Below are 22,899 nucleotides of genomic sequence, written 5' to 3' on the forward strand. Positions count from 1 at the left end.
GAGTCTGACGATTCCATATTTGGAGACTTCAGGTGTCTGATTCTATTTTTAAAAATCTGCTCTGCTATATTTTGTTCAAGGTGTTTTGGTTTTGTGTATGTCTGGTTGTCTTTGATGGGTTGCTGACTATTGCAATTAAAATTATCTGTATGTTGGCATTTGCTTCTGTTGGGTGATGGGGCTATTTTCAGGCAGGACCACATTGTTCCAAGTTCAGGTTTGAGGCATGACTCACAAAAATGCTGTAACCCCTTGGGGGCTGACTTATTTACATTTCTTACTTTTTCTAAGGATGTAGTCTTGGGGTCCATGCTTGTCAGACTTCCCATTGTATATGGGTCTGGGCTTTGATTTCTGTCTCTCTTGATCCCTGAAAATATAAAAATAAACATGTAAATATATAGGGATTGGCAGATACTAACAGGGCAAATGCAGCTTTTGCACTTATTTACCTTCTCAGGTTCCTAATTTCCCTTAAGTTTTGGCCTGGATATGTCTTACTATGCTGTTAGCAATTTAATGATTTTATGATAGGTTTTAAAGTAATACTTTTTTTTTTCCAAGATCTTAGTGATTTTCAATGATTCCTAGTGGCTCAGATGATAAAGAAACTGCCTGCAATGCAGGAGACCCAGGTTTGATCCCTGGGCCAGGAAGATTCCCTGGAGAAGGAAATGGCTACCGACTCCAGTATTCATGCCTGGAGAACTCCATGAACAGATAGCCTGGTGGGCTACAGTTGATAAGGTCACAAAAGGGTCGGACATGGCTGAGGGACTAACACTTTGGACTTCCCTGGTGGCTCAGATGGTGAAGTGTCTGCCTACAATGTGGGAGACTCAATCTCCCAGGGAGGTTCAATTGAATCTCCCAGGGAGTTTCAATCCCTGGGTCAGGAAGATCTCTGGGAGAAGGAAATGGCAACCCACGCCAGTATTCTTGCCTGGAAAATCCCATGGACGGAGAAGCCTGGTAGGCTATAGTCCATGGGGTCGCAAAGAGTGGGACATGACTGAGCGACTTCACTTTCACTTTAGTGATTTTCAGCTGGTGGGAGATAGCTTCAATAAGCTAGTTCACCATTAACAGAAATTTATATTTCTCATCTTTGGGGAAGCAAAAATTTTCTTTTTCTTGATTTGTAACCAGTCTGGGGTTTGAAGGACAGTCAAGATCAGAGTTCAGGATTCTCAGACCCTTTTCATTTTTTTATGATGTTTTTGAGCTCATATCCTTTAGATACTTTTTAGAACTTGATTTCCCTTTCTCTAGTGGTCACCTTGTGACTCTAAAGGAGGAAAAAGAATTTTCCCTCTATTCTTCTAGGTTTTTGGCTGAGACATCTCTTCTTCGTAATAAATACAGGTTAACAAGAGAAAAACAAACAGAAATTTAACAATATGTATATTTCTTGTGTACATGGGAGAGACCCAGGAAAACTGAGTAACCCCCTTGAAATGGCTCTAGAAAAAAAGTGAAAGTCGCTCAGTCATGTCCAACTCGCTCCTCTGTCCGTGGAATTCTCCAGGCAAGAATACTGGAGAGTGTTGCCCTTCCCTTCTCCAGGAAATCTTCCCGAGCCAGTAATCAAACACAGGTCTCCTACATTGCAGGCATATTCTTTACCAGCTGAGCTGCCAGGGAAATGGCCCCAGCCACCACCTTAAATATCATTTCCAGATAAAGACAAAAGAAAGGTGTTGGGGGCTGGGCAGAGTCAGTTATGGGAGGTTATCAGAAAAAGCAGAGTAAATAAGGGTAAAGTTGTTACAGAGATTTACGGCCACACCTTCTCTATTGACAAGAGTTTATTGTGATTTAGAATCATCCCTCTCTTCCTGGTGCAGAGAGGAAGATACTTCCAAATGGAGAATTCCTTTATAAATGTAAACGTCCGCTTACCAAAGGGTGACTTCTACTCTGGTTTTCAGAGTTTCTCCTGGGTCTGTTGTTTCCAGTCAACTCAAAAGAATTTTTATGCTAATGAGGCTTATGGGGGCGGGGAGGGGGCATTCCCTTTCAAAACCAAGAGATCATTTAATTTGCTGTCTTGTTCCTATTTGCAGAGGCTGATGAATGGCAAGAGTCAGAGGAAGAGGTGGAACACATCCCATTCTCCCACAATCGATACCCAGAGAAGGAAATGGTTAAGAGATCCCAGGAGTTTTATGAACTTCTCAATAAGAGACGGTCTGTTAGATTCATAAGTAACGAGCAAGTCCCAATGGAGGTCATTGACAATGTCATCAAAGCAGCAGGTCTGTACATGCGCAGTGGGTCTTTGGGAATGTCCGCTGCAAGTGACAGTAGTAGAGCAATGCTGAAGTTCAAACACAGCAGATAAAGCCCGGAGTGATAGGTTTACCTGCAAAGTCTTGTTAGTGCAAGTTGCTATGCCCAATGCACAGTGAGGCCAAACACACCAAAATGTAGGAGTTTGGAGCAGAGAAAGGTTTATTGAAGAGCTATGCAAGGAGAGGGGTGGTTCATTCCCTAAAAGCCCCCTGAGTTCAAAGCATTTTTAAACAGCAGGTGAGGGAGAGCAGTCGCAGGGTATGTGATCTGCTCAGGTACAAGTCTCTGACTGGCTGATGGTGAGGTTGCAGGGTGGTGTCATAGGAGTTAACTTCATCAGACATTAGGCTCCAGGAGGCCTGGGGCTATGAGCTCATGGGGTCAAATAGTTAACATCTTCCATTTGGTGGGGGGGTTTCACATCAGAGAGTAACATGGAAACTTACATTACCATATGTAAAATACATAGCCAACGGGAATTTGCTCTATGTCTCAGGGAACTCAAACGGGGGCTCTGTATCAACCTAGAGGGGTTCGATGGGGAGGGAGATGGGAGGGAGGTTCAGGAGGGAGGGGACATATGTATATCTATGGCGGATTCATGCTGATGTTTTGACAGAAAACAACAGAAGTCTGTAAAGCAATTATCCTTCAATTAAAAAATAAACTTAAAAAAATTAAGTGATGTCAGGGGGGAAAAAATAAACAACTCTGGAAATGTGCATCAGATACTGTTATCCAGGTACTTCAAGAGGAGATAAAGCAGAGGATACGGGAAAAGCCCATCCTAGGGTCCTTCTTGGTCACAGTCTTACCCAGATGTTGACTGACTGCTGGGGACATAACGACTTCCATTTTCTACAAACTTTTAACTATTACTGACTTCTTGGGAGCAGATGTGACAACAGTTCAAAACGTCTAAAATTATTCAACATTATAAACTTTTATGAAAAATGAAAATTTCTGAACATATTATTACACCTTGGAAGAAAAAAAAATCCTCTTACTTTCCCCTCCCCTTAAAACACATGCATACATGCATGAGTGCGCACACACACAGACACACACTCATACAGACACACACTCACATTTATATATTTCTCTTTTGGGGACCAAATTTCTTGTATTACACACCATGATGCTCTGTTCCAATGAACTAGCAAACTTCATGTGAATTCATAAAGTAAATTGAGGCAAGGTAGACCCATTTTTAATGTAAAGTAATAAATATCTCCTTAGAAGAAGAGATGAGAATTACAGACAAGGGGAAGGAGATAGAAAGGCCCCTATTTGAGAGCCTCCTCTGATTGGGTTCTTATTCCTATACAAAATCACATTTAAGTTAATTTTCAGAAATTATTGCATGACTATTATAAATCCATTGCCCGAATTAAAAGGAAGAAAGAATAAAACATTTTATTTCAGTTAAGAACACAAATGAACTAAATTGGTGAGTCCTTTATCTAACTAATAGAGGTTACTAAATATCTTCTGTGTGTATATCTGTATTTAAATATGTGTGCACATGACATTCAGAGAAGTTTGGCATAGTTGAAAACATTAGGGGGCAATTTATTTCTTGTGTTCAATGGCACCAATATTTAGTGAACAGACAACATGTACAAAGTGAACTGGAATCTCTCTGTTCAGAAATTTGGGCTTTATGTTTGATTTGACTTGCATTTTACAATTCAGTATGCCCTCTCTACCACAGGGACTGGTGGATGGTGAACTCATGAAGGCTGGCAAGCTTGAGACCCCTTCTATAGAGTTTATGCCATTCAATTACTCACTAGGAAGAAAAAAAAAATACTTACTTCTGAAATATCCCACCCTGTGGTCTGCTTCTAGAAACAGTGAGCGATTTCTAGGAGAGAGTGGTGACATCCACACCAGAACCTGGCTCGCTCCTTAGCTGAAATCTTAAGGAGAACTGAAGCTCCTTGAGTCCACGATGCACTATGAAGCTTTGTCAGGGATAGCAGGACTGATCCAAGTGTGGTCTGAGTTTTCCCAAAGCCTGTGAGAGCTGAAAGACACACTGTTGTGTGTCTGAGCGTCCAGGGCCAAGAAGTTCTCATGTATCCACACAGGACCACAACCCCACACTGCCACCCTCAGAACTGTGATATAGGCACTAAACGATTTATAGTTCAGTTGCCTTTCGGAGAGTGCTCTTTTAAAAATCTGTTAATTGATTTAGTGTCTGTGCTGGGTCTTCGTTGCTGTGTGTGCTTTTCTCTAGTTGCGATGCCCAGCCTTCTTGTTGAGGTGGCTTCTCTTGTGGCGCACAGGCTCCAGGCACAGGGGCTTCAGTGCTTGTGGCACATGTGCTCAGTTGTTGCGGTTCCTGGGCTCTCGAGCACGGGCTCAATAGTTGTGGCACATGGGTTTAGTTGCTTCTTCATATGTGGGATCTTCCCGGATCAGGGATCAAACCCATGTCCTCTGCAATGCCAGGAGGATTCTTATCCACTGAGCCACCAGGGAAGCCCTGGAGAGTGCTTTTTACCATTTAAAAATTTAAAATGCTTTTTACCATTTACATTTTTCGAGTTCCAATAACCTTCACAACTTGACACTTTTTCAAGAATACCAAAGCAAATATTTACCAAAACAAATAATGGATTTTGGGGGATTTTGCCTGACAGAGCTTCCCCTCTGAGTTTCCTTACTGGTCACGGTGCAGTTTTCAAGGGCTGTCTTCTCCCGCATAATTAGAGAAGCAGTGATAAACTCTCATGGCCCAGGAACTACTGGCCTTGATCTCAGTTAGTTGGTTCAAAGACCCTGACAGTGAGGTGGAACAAAACAGGATGTCAGCAAGACCCCAGAGGCTACCGTTGGGGACTTTGTGTACTAGGTGATCTAACATTATCTTGAGCAAATATGTGTTATAGGAATTCTTAGCTGACAGTCTCACATTTTCCTGCAGTTTTAATTTCTGATGTTAATTGAATGTGTGATAGGAACAGCCCCAAGTGGGGCCCACACAGAGCCCTGGACATTTGTGGTTGTGAAGGACCCCGACGTGAAGCATAAGATTCGGGAGATCATTGAGGAGGAAGAGGAAATAAACTACCTGAAGAGGATGGGACCTCGATGGGTCACAGACCTGAAGAAATTCAGGTACAAAAGTGGGGAGTATCAGGCATGTTTGGTTTGGCTTCTTAAAATGAGATAACTAAGATTCAATTTCCTGGTTTGTTTTAGGTGTTAAAAAGTTTCATTTTAACTGTGGGAGAAATAATGGAAGTGCAGTCAGGCCTCACGTCTGTGTTGCTTTGAGCACACATATTGGCTAAGTGTTAGAGATGCCAGCTGGGATCGCATCTCAGTTCATGTCTCAGCTCTGGTTTTTCCAAGTGCAAGACTTTGGACGTTTGCTTTCAGTCTCTAAATGCATGAGTCTGGGTTCTCCAGAGAAACAGAATCAATGGAGAGAGAGAGACAAAGACAGAGAGAAATAGAAACACAGAGAGAACAAGATTTATTATATTAATATATATAATAGATAATATTACTATTATAGAGCTTCCCTGGTAGCTCAGCTGGTAAAGAATCCATCTGCAATGCAGGAGACCCTGGTTCAATTCCTGGGTCAGGAAGTTCCCTTGGAGAAGGGATGGACTACCCACTCTAGTGTTGTTGGGTTTCCCTGGTGGCTCAGCTGGTAAAGAATCCATCTCCAATGCAGGAAACCTAGGTTTGATCCCTGGGTTGGGAAGATCCCCTGGAGGAGGGCATGGGAACCCACTCCAGTATTCTTGCCCAGAGAATCCCCATGGACAAAGGAGCCTGGCAGACTACAGTCCATGAGGTTACAAAGAGTTGGACACGACTGAGAGACTAAGCACATTTTAGCACATTATTTATTATAATAGACAATTTATTTATTATTTATAATTGGCTCATAATTACTTGAGCCAACTTACTATAACTGGCTTAAGTGATTATGAAGGCTGAGAAATACCAAGACCTGCACTCAGCAAGTGGGAGGCCCAGCAGAGCTGATGCTACTGTTCTAGTTTGAGTCCAAAGGCCTGGGAATCAGGGGAACTGATGGTGTATGTTCCAGTCCAAGTCCAAGGACAGGAGAAGACTGATGTCCTCAAAGACAGGCAGAAGGAGAAAATTATCCCTTACTCCATCTGTGTTTTTTCTACTCAGGGCTTCAACAGATTAGACCAGGCCCCACATTGGGAAAGTTAATTGGCTTTACTCAGTCTGCCAATTCACATGTTAATCTCATCCAGAAACATCCTTTTGACACACCCAGAATAATGCTTAACCAACCATCTGGGTTCCTTGTGTCCCAGTCAAGTTGGCACCTTAACTTAACCATCACATTAAGCTTCTATTTTTTTCACCCCAAATAATGTTAAAAACTTGGTATCAGGATTAAATAAGATAGAGGCTACGAGTAGGGCCTTAGAAGCCAGAGTGCTTGAGTTTAAATATGAGATCTACTATTTATTAACTTCTCAGTGCCTCGGTTTCCTCATCTGCAAAATGGGAATAAGTCTAGTATCTATTTCATTATGAAATTTGGATGTGTTTGTAAGCATGCAGAATGGCAATGACACATAGTAAGTCTGGTAAACAAACAGGCTCTGACCCAAATAATTATTGGCAAACAAAACTTTGAGGATGTACTTTTCTACTATCTGGAACATAAGACTGTGAAATCCTCAGGATCTTGAATGAAGTAAATGACATCTTGCTATAATGATCACATCTGAGCAGACTTTAGTTTTAATACATGCTCAATAAAAGTACAAATTTAGTGCAGGTTTAATATCCATTAGGCATTAGTAACTTTGCGGGCTTTCTTAACTCCAGGGTGGATTGGAATTCAGTGTAACTGGCTTTACCATGAGGCTTCAATGTATTAGAGTAGACACATGTGAAGCCTCATTTTTTTCTAGAACCTGCAACTAACTATGCTTTGTTGAGCCCATTTTCCCTGTTGAGGACCAGTCACCCTACGTTATATCTAGGATGAATTCAGTAATTTCTCAGTCATTTTCATAGTTAAAAACACTCCATTTTTTTCAGACCAGGCCTTGTTATTTTATTTTTTAATTGAAAAAAATTTTTTAGTTTGTTTTTTATCTTTTCAGCTGCACTGGGTCTTTGTTGCAGCACATGAGCTTTCTCTAGTTGAGGCACATGGCTTCACTTGTTGCAGAGAAAGTCAAAGTGAAAGTCACTCAGTTGTGTCTGACCCTTTGTGATCCCATGGACTATACAATCCATGGAATTCTCCAGACCAGAATACTGGAGTGGGTAGCCTTTCCCTTCTCCAGGGGATCTTCCCAACCCAGGGATTGAACCCAGGTCTCCCACATTGCAGACATGTACTTTACCAGCTGAGCCACAGAGGAAGCCCCCCTCAGCCTTGTCATTTAGAACACTGGTCACAGGGTCCCCTTTACAAACACTGCACTCCTCACAGGCATTTTGTTTCCCCTCTGAACTCTTCTCAGGTTGAGCATGAGGAGGGGTGGGGTGCCAAATCTAGCCCTTGGCGTGTAGAAGGTAGAAGTTCTTATGCCCCAGGCTGTCATCTGTGGGCCTTTCGTGGCCACTTCCGGCACCAGCCATCCAACACCCAGTGTGACAGAAGCCTGGGGAAAGGCACTGGGCTGGCCACCTTGTGGGGCAAAGCGGGTTTCTCCTCTGGTAGACAAGGCTGGGTGATGAGAGGCTGGCCTTTTAGTCCTGCTCTTATCATTTCTTTGGCCTCAGAGGACATTTTTTTTTTCCTGAGATATTAAACCCTATCAAAATGGATGTCTATTGGCATTGTAACTTATGGTTGTGTTCTGAAATAAGTGCAGGGTATTAATAATAAATACATAAATCTTATGGCACATTCATGAGAAAACATAGACAGGGAAAGTCCAGTTGAGCCCGTCCCTCTTAGAGAGACGTTTTGCTCTGTGCGTGTAGTACCTACAACACACTGCCAGCCCCATCTCTCCCCAGTGAAGGCAGAATCAGCTGCTCTCTCATCTCTGTGCGCAAAGTACTTAATACACACCTTCCATGCATCTGAAATAGCCATTACCACACAGGATTTTGGGCTTCCCTAGTAGCTCAGCTGGTAAAGAATCCACCTGCAATGCAGGAAACCCTGGTTCGATTCCTGGGTTGGGAAGATCCCCTGGAGAAGGGATAGGCTACCCATTCCAGTATTCTTAGGCTTCCTTGGTGGCTCAGCTGGTAAAGAATCCACCTTCAATGCAGGGAGACCTGGGATTGATCCCTGGATTGAGAAGATTCCCTGGAGGAGGGCATGGTAACCCACTTCAGCATTTTTGCCTGGAGAAACCTCATGGGCAGAGGAACCTGGTGGACTACAGTCCATGGGGTCACAGAGTCGGACGTGACTGAGTGACTAAGCACAGCACACAGCACTTTAATTGCTGGCTTACTTTTCTTCTCATTTTCTAGTCCATATTTTAGAAACCTCTGTTGTACACCAAGATACTCATGAGAATCCAATGAGCATTACAGACTTTCTGTGCAGACAATATGTACACACAGATATGTTTATAAAAACTCCAGGGTCCAGCCTTGTATCACTTAGCACAGTGCTAATGCATAGTAGGTAACTGAATAAATGTTTGCTAAATTGCATTGCAAATGAACACTCAGCTCACTCACCTCCTGATATCCAATTTAGGTCAGCTCTGAAACTCAGAGCTGTCATTAAAGCCTCTAATATACAATCTGGTCCAACTTATCTGTTAAGCTTTGTTCTCCTCTGGTGGCATGAGGCCCTCCGCCCCAGGCAGAAGGTGTTACTTGTCCTTTCTTAACAGCCCTCAGCATGTCGCAATCTGTATTAGTTCTAATACAATGTCATAATACATTCCTGTAAAACTGAACAAACCGAAATACTAGCCAACAATGTATGCCCTGACAAATAAGTACAAAAATTGTAAAAAATTACTACCCTGCCTCCGAAACTAGTAAGTTACTTATTCTTCACCTTATATTTTTAAATTGTTTTGAATTATTCACTGTAAAATAAAATACAGTTGTGATAATAACACTAGCTAGCACATGCATGGCACCATGCCCTGGGTACTATTCTAAGCACCTGATCTATTTGGACTGAATTTACCATCACAAAACCTTTTGAGGTGAATACATTTTACACATGAGGAAGATGAGCTGTGAGAAAGAGAGAGGCTTACCTAACATGGCAAAGCTAGTTGACTCCAGAGTGTTCTGGTAAACTATTAACATTCTCCCTCCTTCTAAAGAGGAAAATAATTGATCCTAGTCAAATGTGAGTAAGCTGGCTGAGGTATGGTGAAGTAGCTTTGAATAAGTAATCTACAGAAGTAAGTAGGGTAAAAGAAACCGTATAAAAATATACATGCGAGTTTAGTGTATTTTAAACAAGAAAGTATTATACTTCCTAGGTTAAAAACAAAATGAACAATTACTGTCTCTTGTTTACTGATGACATTATATATCCTAATGGAAAATTCTAATACATAGTATGGTATGAGGGTCTTTCCTTTGAATACCTGTGCTAGAATGAAACATTTGTCAAAATGTATGGGCAGGATACAGAGAAGGCAATGGCAACACACTACAGTACTCTTGCCTGGAAAATCCCATGGACAGAGGAGCCTGGTAGGCTGCAGTCCATGGGGTCGTGAAGTCAGACACGACTGAAGTGACTTAGCAGCAGCAGCAGCAGCAGCAGCATGGGCAGGATAATGAAAGACATGCTCTTAGCTGGAAAACAAAAATGGAAACTCAGCATTTATACCTCCCATGGGTTATGTCTCTCTCCCACAAAGGTTTCCTTCCTTTTCTCCATAACTAGGCTAAGAGCACCACCATCTGGAGACTTCCTTCAACCTCACTGTCACCTTTTCCTTTTCCCTTTGCACTCTTGTATCATATCTGTCAGCTCCAGCCTTCATAGTTCCCCAGATTCTCCTGGGCCATGGCCATCATCTTCTCTCTGGTCTCCCCGGAGAGCTGGTCTTCACCATCCTGGCTCTCTCTGAAGCAGATCTGATCACATGATGCTTCTGCTCAGAAACATGGTAACTTTTCATGCCCCCCTGAACAAAGCCCTGTGCAAAATCTGTATGAAAACTGCCAGCCCTCCAACACATGCTCCACCATGCACAGCATCCCCCAGCCTATCAGACTTCTGAAATCCCTGGCTGGCCAAGGATTTTCCTTCTGACTCTGCCCTTCACTCATCTCTTCACTAGGGTGCCCTCCCCAGTGCCCTTTCTCCACTTGGTCTTCAGCATCCCTCCTCAAGAGAAATTTTGCATACATTCTGACAACTTTCTTATTTAAAATTAGCATTTCATTTTTGAGCTCCTAAGGCATTTGGCTTATTTTTCTTTCATAAAATTTACCAAGTTTTTATTTTGCTAAACGTGACTTATTACCCTCTGGGTTATAAGATCCATCTTTGTGTCTTTTCAGCATTTCACATGTCTTGCCATATGATTTTTATGAATATCTGTTTATTGACTTTGGCTAGAAAATGATGAATATGACAAAAGAATAATCCTGGTCTTTTTCAATTTAACCATAAAAGATGAGTAAATGTTTTTATTTTTCATGTCAGTAAGGTGGTAAAAGGGGAACAAAAAAAAACCATTAAGAGAAAATATTCTTCTGAATATCTTTTTCTCGCCTTTAGGACCAATTGGATTAAAGAGTACTTGGACACTGCCCCTGTTTTGATTCTCATTTTCAAGCAAGTCCACGGATTTTCTGCAAATGGCAAGAAAAAGATTCACTACTACAATGAGATCAGCGTCTCCATCGCTTGTGGCATTCTCCTAGCTGCCCTACAGGTCTGCCGCCCTCCCTCTCTGTCCAAGAGAGAGATGTGATCCGTGGGGCCGATTGCGGTTTTATTTCCAAATTTTAGCTAAGCTTCTAGTTCAGGGACTAGTAGAGTTTTATCTGACGTTGAATTCCTAAGGCAAGTTACTCTGATGTATAATCTACCTCTGGAAAGCTGGGCTGGTGAGGATGATGGTTCAAACAATCCGGAATCCTTCCTGGAAGTTTACTTATAATATCAGTTAAGGGTCAACAAAATGGTCATTGTGTTTGCCTTCTTCTGTAAGGACATGAAACTTTGAGGGTTTTGGTAAACACACATGAGGAGCTTTGGAATCTGAAAGTTGCAGGGCCTGGCTTCTCAGCTGTGTTCACTGTTGTCTGAGCCAGTGGGATGATTAAAAAGCCATAAGGGGGACTCTATTACGGAGCTCCTACCCTGAGAAGTTGTTTACATATTGCATTAGAAACATGTCCATGACGAAAAAAAAAAAAACAAACATGTTCATGTGCTTAAAAAAAAACCCCATCTATAAGTAGCTACAGTAACACTAAGCATGAAACAGAGCAGGATTTCACAAGATTCAAGTCATTCATATACCAGGTATTTTCTGAGTTCCTTTTATGTGGCAGATTCCAGGAGGCACCAGGAACAGTTGCATCCATGTGTGAATAGTATACTCTAGTGGGGACTGTGGTCCTGGGAAGGGGTGGAGAGCGATGGTAAACAAGTGAAATAAACAAAGCAAACAGCATTAGAAGAACGAATGAGCCAACCTTCAAGGGATCAAGAGACAGTCAATTGCAAAAACCTATGTTCTTCTTCATTATCTCAAAGGAAAACGTGCTTGCTGAAAACCTGCAAAATAGTCACTGTGACATAAAAGAGGGAAAAAACATAAAAAATAAAACATTTTTTAAAAAAACCATAAAAAACACTTTAGATGACTTGAAAAATGGTTACAAAGTAGCTGGCGTCCTGTCTGCTTTCTGATTCTGAAACAGATAAATAAAGGAGGTGCTGTACAAAGGGCACAAAGGTCAAACCGCAGGGCACCGCCGCTAAAGCGGTTTTGCCTTATGCTGGCTTCAAGCGCGGCTTCTGCGCCTTTGACTAGGCAAACTTCTCCACTTTACCGTGGAGTTTGCTGCCCTCTAGCGTTCTTTAAAGGGCTTCCCTGGTTGCTCAGGTGGTAAAGCGTCTGCCTGCAATGCAGGAGACCAGGGTTCTCTTCCGCGTTCTTTAAAGTGTAATTGAGTGTAGGTTTTGTGTGGGTTTTGTGATTTGTACACTTGTGTGAGAGGAAAGAATCTTCCAGGAGCCCCTGTCTGGATAGATTGCTCAGAGACTGTAGGTATGCTTGATTCCCAAAGACAATTCCAGAACTTCCTTCTGGCCCAGGCTTACTGTTGACCATCTATCGGGAAAATCAGGGGGAGGATAGAGAGAGCAAACTGGAAAAGTGTCTTGAAGCTACATGATTTTTATTGAATGTTTATTATTCAAGGGGACTGGGCAGAGGTTGGTGGAATATTTCCTCGACCTCTTAATGTACTTCTTGGCCACTGAGTCCTCCATCTGCTGCTGCTAAGTTGCTAAGTCGCTTCAGTCGTGTCCGAGTCTGTGCGACCCCATAGACGGCAGCCCACAAGGCTCCCCCGTCCCTGGGATTCTCCAGGCAAGAACACTGGAGTGGGTTTCCATTTCCTTCTCCAATGCATGAAAGTAAAAAGTGAAAGTGAAGTCGCTCAGCCGTGTCCGACTCTTCGAGACCCCATGGATTGCTGTGCACCAGGCTCCTCCGTCCATGGGATTTTCCAGGCAAGAGTACTGGAGTGGGGTGCCATTGCCTTCTCCGGGGTCCTCCATCACTGGACGTCAAGTATTCTCAGCTGGGGTGATGCTCTGCTTCCACTGGTTGGTTGTAAATCACACGAACTGCCTTTTGTTATTCCATTTCTTTGGTATGAGTCCGTTCAGTCACTCAGTCATGTCCTACTCTTTGCGACCCCATGGACTGCAGCACGCCAGGCTTCCCTGTCCATCACCAACTTCCAGAGCTTACTCAAACTCATGTCCATCACGTCGGTGATGCCATTCAATCATCTCATCCATTGTCGTCCCTTTCTCCTCCCGCCTTCAATCTTTCCCAACATTAGGGTCTTTTCAAATGAGTCAGCTCTTCGCATCAGGTGGCCAAAGTATTGGAATTTCAGCTTCAACATCAGTCCTTCCATTGAATATTTAGGACTCATTTCCTTTAGGATGGACTGATTGGATCTCCCTGCAGTCCTAGGGACTCTCAAGAGTCTTCTCCAACACCACAGTTCAAAAGCATCAATTCTTTGGTGCTCAGCTTTCTTTATACTTCAACTCTCACATCCATATATGACTACTGGAAAAAACAGAGCTTTGACTAGACAGATCTTTGTTGGCAAAGTAATGCCTCTGCTTTTTAATACATTGTCTAGGTATGCTGACTTATAATATGCTGTCTTGGTATGATTAAATACCTCAAATTTCTTTCTATGAAACAACCACTCCCATTTTTTTAAGCACCAGTGAAAAATGAGACTGGTACTTTCTTCTCTGAGAAGCTTCACACTATTTGTTTTAGAGATGGGGTCTGGGGAGGTCGAGGAGGGTAGGAAAGATTCAAGACATCATTGCCCAAGTTGGTAGCTTCTTTTCTGCCCAACTATGGGAGAAACAGTCTTACAGGGACTGGAACTTGCCCATGCTACAAGCAGAGCTGGGGTTTTGCCTACTGACTTTAAAGTGTATGTTCTTTTTCTCTCCTGTTGTAGAATGCTGGACTGGTGACTGTCACCACCACGCCTCTCAACTGTGGCCCCCGTCTGAGAGTGCTTCTGAACCGCCCCACCAATGAAAAGCTCCTGATGCTGCTCCCTGTGGGGTACCCCAGCGAAGACGCCACGGTGCCCAACCTCGCACGGAAAACTCTGGATCAGATCATGGTGACTGTGTAGGAAGGACACAGGCAGGCAGATGCTGGAAGGTGATGCCCTGCTCCCCTCTCCAGTTCTTCTTTCCCTGGGTGTCCCATCTCCCTGGCACTCCACTCTGCAGGGGTGGCCACTCTGTATGTCAAGAAACCTTTCCACTTTCTCCAGCACTTTGAGTCTGAGGAGCCTGGTTCCATTAGTGAGATTAGCTGAACATGCAGAATAAGGGACGAACAGGTATGTTCCTTTCCATTTCTTATCCACTTTGGAAATGCATTAAATATTTATTAAGAATATGCCCTGGTTTTTATGTTTTTCTAAATTGTTCCAGAAAAATCATGGGGGATTTTTTTTAACTCTTTAAAAATTCATAGAGGAAAGAGTTATCAGAAAATTTAGTGTAGTCCCAAGAATTCAGCTGTGTGATGATTTCTGAATTTAAATTTAGACTGATCAAATGGCTTTCCACCCCACACTTTCTGTTAAAAGGGACCAGAGAGCAATAGGGAAGGGACCTGCTGGTCCTTCAAGGGCCGAGAGCATCAGGGAATGGGCCTACTTCCCTTCAGCAGTAGTAAGAAGGGACTAGAGAGCAGTTCAGAAGGGACCTGCTGATCCTTCATGGCTGAGAACAGTAGGGAAATTACCTACTTCCCTTCAGCCCCAGTAAGAAGGGACCAAAGAGTCATAAGGAAGGACCTGCCACTCCTTCTTTTGCCAAGAACAGTATGTAAGGGGGCTACTTCCCTTCAGCAGTAGTAAGGAGGGACCAGAGAGCAGTAGAGAAGGGACCTGCTGGTCCTTCAAGGGATGAGAGGAGTAGGGAAGAGGCCTACTTCCCTTCTGCAATAGTAAAAAGGGACCAGAGAGCAATAGGGAAGGGACCTGCTGGTCCTTCAAGGGCCAAGAGCTGTAGGGAAGGGACATATTTCTCTTTTGCAGTAGTAAGAAGGGACCAGAGAGTCTCAGGGAAGGGATCTCCTTCCCTTCAGCAGTAGTAAACAGGGACCAGAGAGCAGCAGGGAAGGGACCTGCTGGTCTTCAATGGCAGAGAGCAGCAGGGAAGGGGCCTAATTCCCTTCAGCAGTAGTAAGAAGGGACCAGAGGCAGTAGGGAAGGGACCTAGTGGTCCTTCAAGGGCAGGGAGCAGTAGGGAAGGGACCTACTTCAGTTCATCAGTAGTACGAAGGGACCAGAAGGGGCTCTGTGCACAGATCATCAAGTACTGAGTTCAGTTGCTCAGTCGTGTCTGACTCTTTGTGACTCCATGAACCGCAGCACGCCAGGCCTCCCTGTCCATCACCAACTCCCAGAGACCACCCAAACCATGTCCAATGTGTCGGTGATGCCATCCAACCATCTCATCCTCTGTCATCCCCTTCTCCTCCTGCCCTCAATCTTTCTCAGCATCAGGGTCTTCTCAAATGATTCAGCTCTTCACATCAGGTGGCCAAAATATTGGAGTTTCAGCTTCAACATCAGTCTTTCCAATGAACACCCAGGACTGATCTCCTTTAGGATGGACTGGTTGGATCTCCTTGCAGTCCAAGGGACTCTCAAGAGTCTTCTCCAACACCACAGTTCAAAAGCATCAAGTCTTCAGCACTCAGCTTTCTTTATAGTCCAACTCTCACATCCATACATGACCACTGGAAAAACTATAGCCTTGACTAGACGGACGCTTGTTGACAAAGTAATGTCTCTGCTTTTTAATATGTTGTCTCATTTGGTCATAACTTTTCTTCCAAGGAGTAAGCGTCCTTTAATTTCATGGCTGCAGTCACCATCTGCAGTGATTTTGTAGCCCCCCAAAAATAAAGTCAGCCACTGTTTCCACTGTTTCCCCATCTATTTGCCATGAAGTGATGGGACCAAATGCCATGATCTTCGTTTTCTGAATGTTGAGCTTTAAGCCAACTTTCTCACTTTCCTCTATCACTTTCATCAAGAGGTTCTTTAGTTCTTCTTCACTGTCTGCCATAAGGGTGGTGTCATCTGCGTATCTGAGGTTATTGATATTTCTCCCGGCAATCTTGATTCCAGCTTGTGTTTCTTCCAGCCCAGCATTTCTCATGATGTACTCTGCATATAAGTTAAATAAGCACAGTGACAATATACAGTCTTGACGTACTCCTTTTCCTATTTGGAACCAGTCTGTTGTTCCATGTCCAGTTCTAACTGTTGCTTCCTGACCTGCATACAGGTTTCTCAAGAGGCAGGTCAGGTGATCTGGTATTCCCATCTCTTTCAGAATTTTCCACAGTTGATTGTCATCCACACAGTCAAAGGCTTTGGCATAGTCAATAAAGCAGAAATAGATGTTTTCCTGAAACTCTCTTGCTTTTAGGATGATGCAGCGGATGTTGGCAATTTGATCTCTGGTTCCTCTGCCTTTTCTAAAACCAGCATGAACATCTGAAAGTTCAAGGTTCAGTATTGCTGGAGCCTGGGGCAGGAGAGCGGCTTCGACGGCGCAGAAGGGCAGATCATGGGCTTGTGGTTTTCAGGGCGGCTCTGGGTCCCTTCCCCGGGCTCCAGGCCTCCCACTTCCCAGGGCCGGGCTGAGCCCTGGCGGGTCTCAACAGCATTTCCTGTACGTTCTGGCCCCGTTTCCTCCCAAAGTCCCCGCCTTACTGCTTCACCAAGGCACCCCTGTTCTGGCCCGGAGAGCCCGCAAGTAGCCCGAGGGGAGCCACCGAGGTGTAAAGGACCCAGGGGAGGGAAAAGAGGAGAGGGCGGCGGCGCCACACCACAAGAAGTTTCGCGAACTCCCGCGCACCCAACTTCCCAGCGCCCCCGCCCCCTCACCCCCGCCCTCCCGCAGGTTCATCCCGGAACTCACCGCCGGGCGTCCGGCTGAACCAGACAATGAGAAGCAAGTCCAGGAAGCCAAGACGGGTCTCAGGGCCACCCATCTCTCCCTTTGCCATCTGGATCTCGATTTTGCAGGAGTGGAGGATGGCAGGTCAGAGGAGCGGATCCTTTCTGGGGCGCTGCCGGCGTTGCTCCGCCCGGGCGCCCTGTCCCAGGGCCAGGCCGGTGAAGTCATTAACCTTCGGCTTCCCCAGACTGCTAGCTCGAGAGCAGGGTGTGGCCACTTCCTGTCTTCCCACTTGTTGGAGGCCTTTCGTGGTCTGATAGCCAGCATATTCCTAGTTAGGTCATCTTGTCATTTTGGCCTCCCTAATTAGTAGAAATTGATCAGAGGTCAGGGAAGAATTTCTGGCAAGAAGTTCATGGAGGGGAGAGCTCAGGGCTTCCTGCTTCCCCATCTTGAGCTTACCTTGGATGATGACTGACCTTTTCATTGTATTGAGTTTCCTTAGGGTTTTCCATACCATCTTATGAAAACTTAAAGGAACTTTTCAGCCAACCAGTTATTGTTTCCGGTGCCAGTTCAGGTGGCAAACTTAATTGATAAACGTCGTCTGTGTCCTGACCGTTCTACTGACCTGCCCTTCTCTCATCTCTCTCCCTCTCCTCGGGCTTCCTGAGTCCCATAGACACAACAGTATTGAAATTAGGCCAGTTCATCACTCTGCAAGTTTGCTTCGGTCCCATTTGTTTATTTTTTCCTTCAAAATTTCAATGCCAATGCATTTTGAAGAAGGATTCTGTGTAATTCTACAGGTTGTTTGCCCCTCCTTTTTGTTTTTTTTTTGTATAATTGTACAACTTTGAAATTACATAAGTTATAATGATCCAGTATTATTTGTCATTCAAAAAAAAAAACAACAACAACAACAACAACTAACTTTCTCTTCCTCCCAGCAACCATCCAAGGGGAATTAAAGTTCCTGAAAGAAAGCTGGTTCAAGATGGCTTCTACTCTGGTAGAAACAGAAAACAAAAAGATGAGGAAAAGCAATAAAGAAATGGGTCCTCATCAAACTTACATACTTTTGCATAGCAAAGGAAACCATAAAATAAAAAAGGCTAACTACAGACTGGGAGAAAAGATTTGCAAATGATGCAGCTGACAAGGGCTTAACTTCCAAAATATACGAAAAACTGTTACAACTCAGTAATAAAAACAGGGAACCCAATCAAAGAATGGGCAGAAGATCTAAATAGACATTTCTCCAAAGAAGGCATACGCATGGCCAATAGGCATGTGAAAAGATGCTCAATATCAATATTTATTATTTTAATTAATTAATTAAAATTTTTATTTTATATTGATTGGAGTATATAGTTGATTAAAAATGTGTGTTAGTTTCAGGTGTATAGCAAAGTGATTCAATTAAACATATACATGTATCTATTTTTTTACAAATTCTTTTCCCATTTATGTTATTATAGAATATTGAGCAGAGTTCCCTATGCCACACAATTATTACTTGTTGGTGATCTATTTTAAGTATAGTAGTGTGTATATGTCAATCCTAAACTCCCAGTTTATTTCTCTCCATCACCTATCACCTCTGGATATATGCCCAGGAGTGGGATTGCTGTATCATATGGTAGCTCTGAACCTGCCTGCAATGCAGGAGACCTGGGTTTAATCCCTGGGTCAGGTCCTGACCCAGACAGTAGGAGCCATTTGGCTTTTTAACAAGTAGGATAGGCGTGTTATAAGGAGAGTGAGTAAGGCACAAGAGACCCTGATGCAGTAGCTTAGAGATGTTGGGTTTTAATCCCTGTTGATGTATTTGGGAAATAGGATATTGAGGTTGATTGGGAAACTTTGTTGGATCTTTTAGACAAATATAAATGAGAGTATGGTGGGAGGCGATGGAAGGGTTATCAGTATCCCAGACTATAGGGTTTACAGACGAGGAGGGTAATGGGGGAGGTGAAGAAATAGTAGGTTCGAGAAGCAGTAGCCAGGCCAGGTCAGGAGAAAGATTTGAAACAGTGAGGAAAGCCTTGAATTTGGAGAGTAGATCCCTTCCAAGGATTGGAGTGGGGCATTTTGGGAGTACGAGGAAAGAATGAGAGAAAGGGGTATTTTGAAGTGTGCAAGGCAGAGGCTTGGTAATCTGTGGTGTAGGTGCTAACCATCAACCCCCATGACAGAGATCTGAAAGACTAGTTTTTCTGGAATAAGCAGGCGTGGCAGAACAGGTGGCCCCTGTGTTGATAAGAAAAGAGATGGGCTTCCCTGCCACTGTGAGATACCCTGGACTCTGTAAAGGTGATGAGAGTTGGGGTCTGGGTCTCTGGGCACCTTCAGTCTTCAGCGGCCAGTCTGAGGAGCCTGGGCAGAGCTGGGTCTGAGGACTCCTGCTTGGGACCGGGAGGAGATGTCCGGATCCCTAGAGACGGATTAGGGCAGTCCACCTTCCAATGTCCCTTTATGCCACAATTAGGACATGGACCCGGAGGGGGCCTGGGCTTTGGGCATGAGCAGGCCCAGTGCCCTTCTTTACTGCACTTGTAACAGGGCCTAGATGATTTCTTTTCTCTGTCAGAGGATTAAGGTTTGGAGCTGTGTAGAGCAGAGGTTCAGAGATGATATTTAGCCTGATCTCTTTGAGCGTTTACTGGTTTTGCCTGTTCTTCCCATTTATTGAAAAATTTTAAAGCCAAATTTAAAAGATCTCTTTGAGAGGTTTGAGGGCCTTCCTCTCTGCCTTTTTTAACTTTTTTTTTAATGTCTGGGGACAATTGGGAAATAAAATGGGTATTCAGGACAATGGTACCTTCTTTTGAAGTTGGATCTAATTTTGTATATTTTTGTAGGGACAGAATTCTAGCTAGGTTAACAGAACAATGCCTTCTGCTAAACTAGCTAGAATTTGTGCTGCATTTCCATCTGGTCTTTGAGTTATTTCTCTGAGTTTATCAAAGTTAACAGCCTTATGTCCTGCTTTTTGGAGGGCTGTAGTAAGGCAAGTCATCATGTGATTTTGGGCTATTTACCCCAGATGCCCTGCCTGGTAGGCCCAGTCAGGGTTGTCCCTGGGAATGGCAGCTAGGTCTACAGGTTTAGTACCATCAATTTGATGTATTTCATGGGCATGAGCCTGAGAAGCTTGACAGACTTGTTCTTTCTCTTCTGGGAGGAGAGTAAAAGACAGTCTAGTGTAAATATCATGCCAGGTCAAGTCATAAGACTGGGTGAGGTATTTAAATTATTTTAAATAAAAATGTCCCTTGAGAGTCCCTTGGACAGCAAGGAGATCTAACCGGTCCATCCTAAAGGAAATCAATCCTGAACATTCATTGGAAGGACTGATGCTGAAGCTGAAACTCCAATACTTTGGCCACCTAAAGAGAAGAACTGACTCATTGGAAAAGACCCTGATGCTGGTAAAGATTGAAGGCAGGAGGAGAAGGGGATGCCAGAGGATGAGATGGTTGGATAGCATCACTGACTCGATGGACATGCGTCTGAGTAAGCTCCGGGAGTTGGTGATGGAGAGGGAAGCCTGGCGTGCTGCAGTCCGTGGGGTCTCAAAGAGTCAGACATGACTGAGCGACTAAACTGAACTGAAACAAGTGTCAGGGTCAGAGGAAAAAGAGCCAAGACGTTTCTTGATTTGAGATAAATCAGAGAGGGAGAATGAGATGTGTACCCGAACAATGCCTTCTGTACCAGCCACCTCTACTAAGGGAAGGAGGGGAGCAGGAGGGATTCAGGGTCCTGTTTCTTTAAGGCCCTTTGTAGCCAGGTGTGAGGAGGGGATTTAGGGAGGTCAGGATGGGACTTGAGACTTTGGTAGCAGGGATGGATCAAAGCCCCAGAGCCCCTTCCAAACAGACCTGGAGGGAGGGTGAGAAGTGGTGGCAGCCTGCACTTGAGAGCAAGAGGAGAGGGGGAACCTAAGGTGGAAGTTGGGGAACCGGCTCTGCTACGATGGGATTAGAGGCGATTGGAGGTGCACTGTGGTCAGAAGGGTCAAAAGAAGAGGAGGAAAAATCCAAACAGGGATCAGGAGATATAGTATTGGGGGGAAGTGGCCCAGGATGGGCTAAAAGTATTTGAGAAGTAGAACAGGAAGTACAGAGAGAGGGCCAAGGGTGGAAAGCAAAGAAAGCCTGAACATAAGGGATCTCTGACCACTTGCCATTGAGGCGGCCGAAGTTATAAAGGTCCCATAAAGTACTGGAATGGAGAGTTCCATTTTCTGGCCATTGGAACCTAATATCCAGTCGAGATTGTGGCCAGACAGTGTTGGAGTGATAAGTGAGTCACGTTGGCCTTATCTCTCCTTAAAAACCCAAGGTTTTTAGGTTTTGGAGAAGGCAGCCTAAAGGGATAGATTTTGTAGGTTGGGACTGAGAATTTCCCATTATAGACAAATAGGGAGGGAGGGCAAACTAGGGCGAGAGAAAAACGAGGAGAAAGGTCTCAGAGAAAAGGCGTACCCACTCATGGGCTTCTCAGACAGCCAGACAGTGGCAGGGTCTACCCTGAAATCAGTCCAGTTCAGTCACTCAGTCTTATCCGACTCTTTGTGACCCCATGGACTGCAGCACGCCAGGCTTCCCTGTCCATCGAATCCGTGATGCCATCCAACCACCTCCTCCTCTGTCATCCCCTTCTCCTCCTGCCTTTAATCTTTCCCAGCATCAGGGTATTTTCAAATGAGTCAGTTCTTCGCATCAGGTGGCCAAAGGATTGGAGTTTCAGCTTCAACACCAGTCCTTCCAATGAATATTCAGGACTTATTTCCTTTAGGATGGACTGGTTAGATCTCCTTGCTGTCCAAGGGACTCTCAAGAGTCTTCTCCAACACCACACAACAGTTCAAAAGCACCAATTCTTCAGTGCTCAGAATTTTATTTTTTTGAAATGGGCGTCCCCTATTTCAAAGTGAGACCAGGGCCCAAGGGCCGAGAGGATCCTCCGCCTACCTCTAAGGCTTCAAAAACCAGACCAGAGAAATAGGATCCCAGAGAGCAGGAATTCACTCACCGCTGCAGCTGATGAAATTAGAGCCTGCATGTGGATGTCAATCCAGGAAGGCAAGTGGAGAGTCCCATCCTGGGGACTCCCTTCGGTTTCTTAGCAAGGTCCAAGGGAGGGAACTACCAAAGGTGGGCTCAGGAGAGGAGCCCACCTGGCCACAGTGGGTCTTCCCTCCCATGTTTTAGTACCAGAAACGTAAGGCAAGCGCGATGAAAAAGAGAGTGAGCCAGGCATTCAAGCAGAGAAAGATTTATTATAGGAAGAAAGAAAGAAATTGGCTATAGAGAGAAACCAGTGCTCTATTTTTACAGCCAACCCTTCTTATACCCTATCGATGGGAAATTGTGCCCTGGAGGAAGGGGGCTTCAGTTTATCTTTAGCCCTCAGCTGGGGTCTTATGGTCACTTAGTTGAAGGGGTCTCACAGTCGGGTGGTCACATAGTCTTGAGAAACTGGCACCAGCAGGAAAAACAGGATATCACCTTAAGGAAGGTACAGTCTGCCCACCAGGGCAATGTGGCCACTGTGACTTCATCCCTTGTTTGTCAGGTACCACAATGGGCCATATTTTAACAATACGCTATGAGCCCCTTGAGAACTGTAGCATGTGCAATGTTTTTCTAAGTTGGATCCCATCGCAGAGGACTATACATACATGTTCACACTTATTATGGGGGGGCCTCCCTTTTTGACCTCCAAGAAGCCTTCCTGAACATGTGCACACAGGGAAGTCTTCCTTAACCTCAGGAGTGGGCACCTTATCTCTGCTTCAGCAGAGCTCAACTTTTGCCACTAACTTTGTCCTTGGAATGAGAACAAAGCTTGAATTTTATTCCACCTGACAAATGCCACGTGTCCAGCCCAGAGGCCCACTGTTGCCTACTCACCAGAACCCGGGTCGGTACCACTTCTGGGGACCCACCCCTAACAGAAGC

The 22,899-nt window shown here is 44.3% G+C and overlaps 2 protein-coding genes across 3 annotated transcripts in view; one reads left to right on the forward strand and one right to left on the reverse strand.

The window, feature by feature from the left end:
• Positions 1-14,130, forward strand: part of IYD (iodotyrosine deiodinase) — a 29,542-nt gene extending 15,412 nt beyond the window's left edge. The window contains exons 2-5 of one of the 2 annotated variants that reach the window (XM_055535949.1): positions 2,067-2,258; positions 5,265-5,424; positions 10,991-11,147; positions 13,948-14,130. In XM_055535949.1, coding sequence (XP_055391924.1) covers positions 2,067-2,258; positions 5,265-5,424; positions 10,991-11,147; positions 13,948-14,130 — 692 coding nt within the window. Of the gene's footprint in view, positions 1-600; positions 2,259-5,264; positions 5,425-10,990; positions 11,148-13,947 lie in introns of those variants that run through there. The other variant, XM_055535950.1, reaches the window with a different exon arrangement.
• LOC129620148 (UL16-binding protein 3-like) overlaps positions 1-17,146 on the reverse strand; it is a 280,018-nt gene extending 262,872 nt beyond the window's left edge. The window contains 1 exon segment of the mRNA XM_055535951.1: positions 16,949-17,146. Coding sequence (XP_055391926.1) covers positions 16,949-17,036 — 88 coding nt within the window. The 5' untranslated portion in view covers positions 17,037-17,146.
• Positions 17,147-22,899: the final 5,753 nt, after the last annotated feature.

The sequence above is a fragment of the Bubalus kerabau genome, chromosome 9 (assembly GCF_029407905.1).
Source record: "Bubalus kerabau isolate K-KA32 ecotype Philippines breed swamp buffalo chromosome 9, PCC_UOA_SB_1v2, whole genome shotgun sequence".
NCBI classification, from domain to species: Eukaryota; Metazoa; Chordata; class Mammalia; order Artiodactyla; family Bovidae; genus Bubalus; species Bubalus kerabau.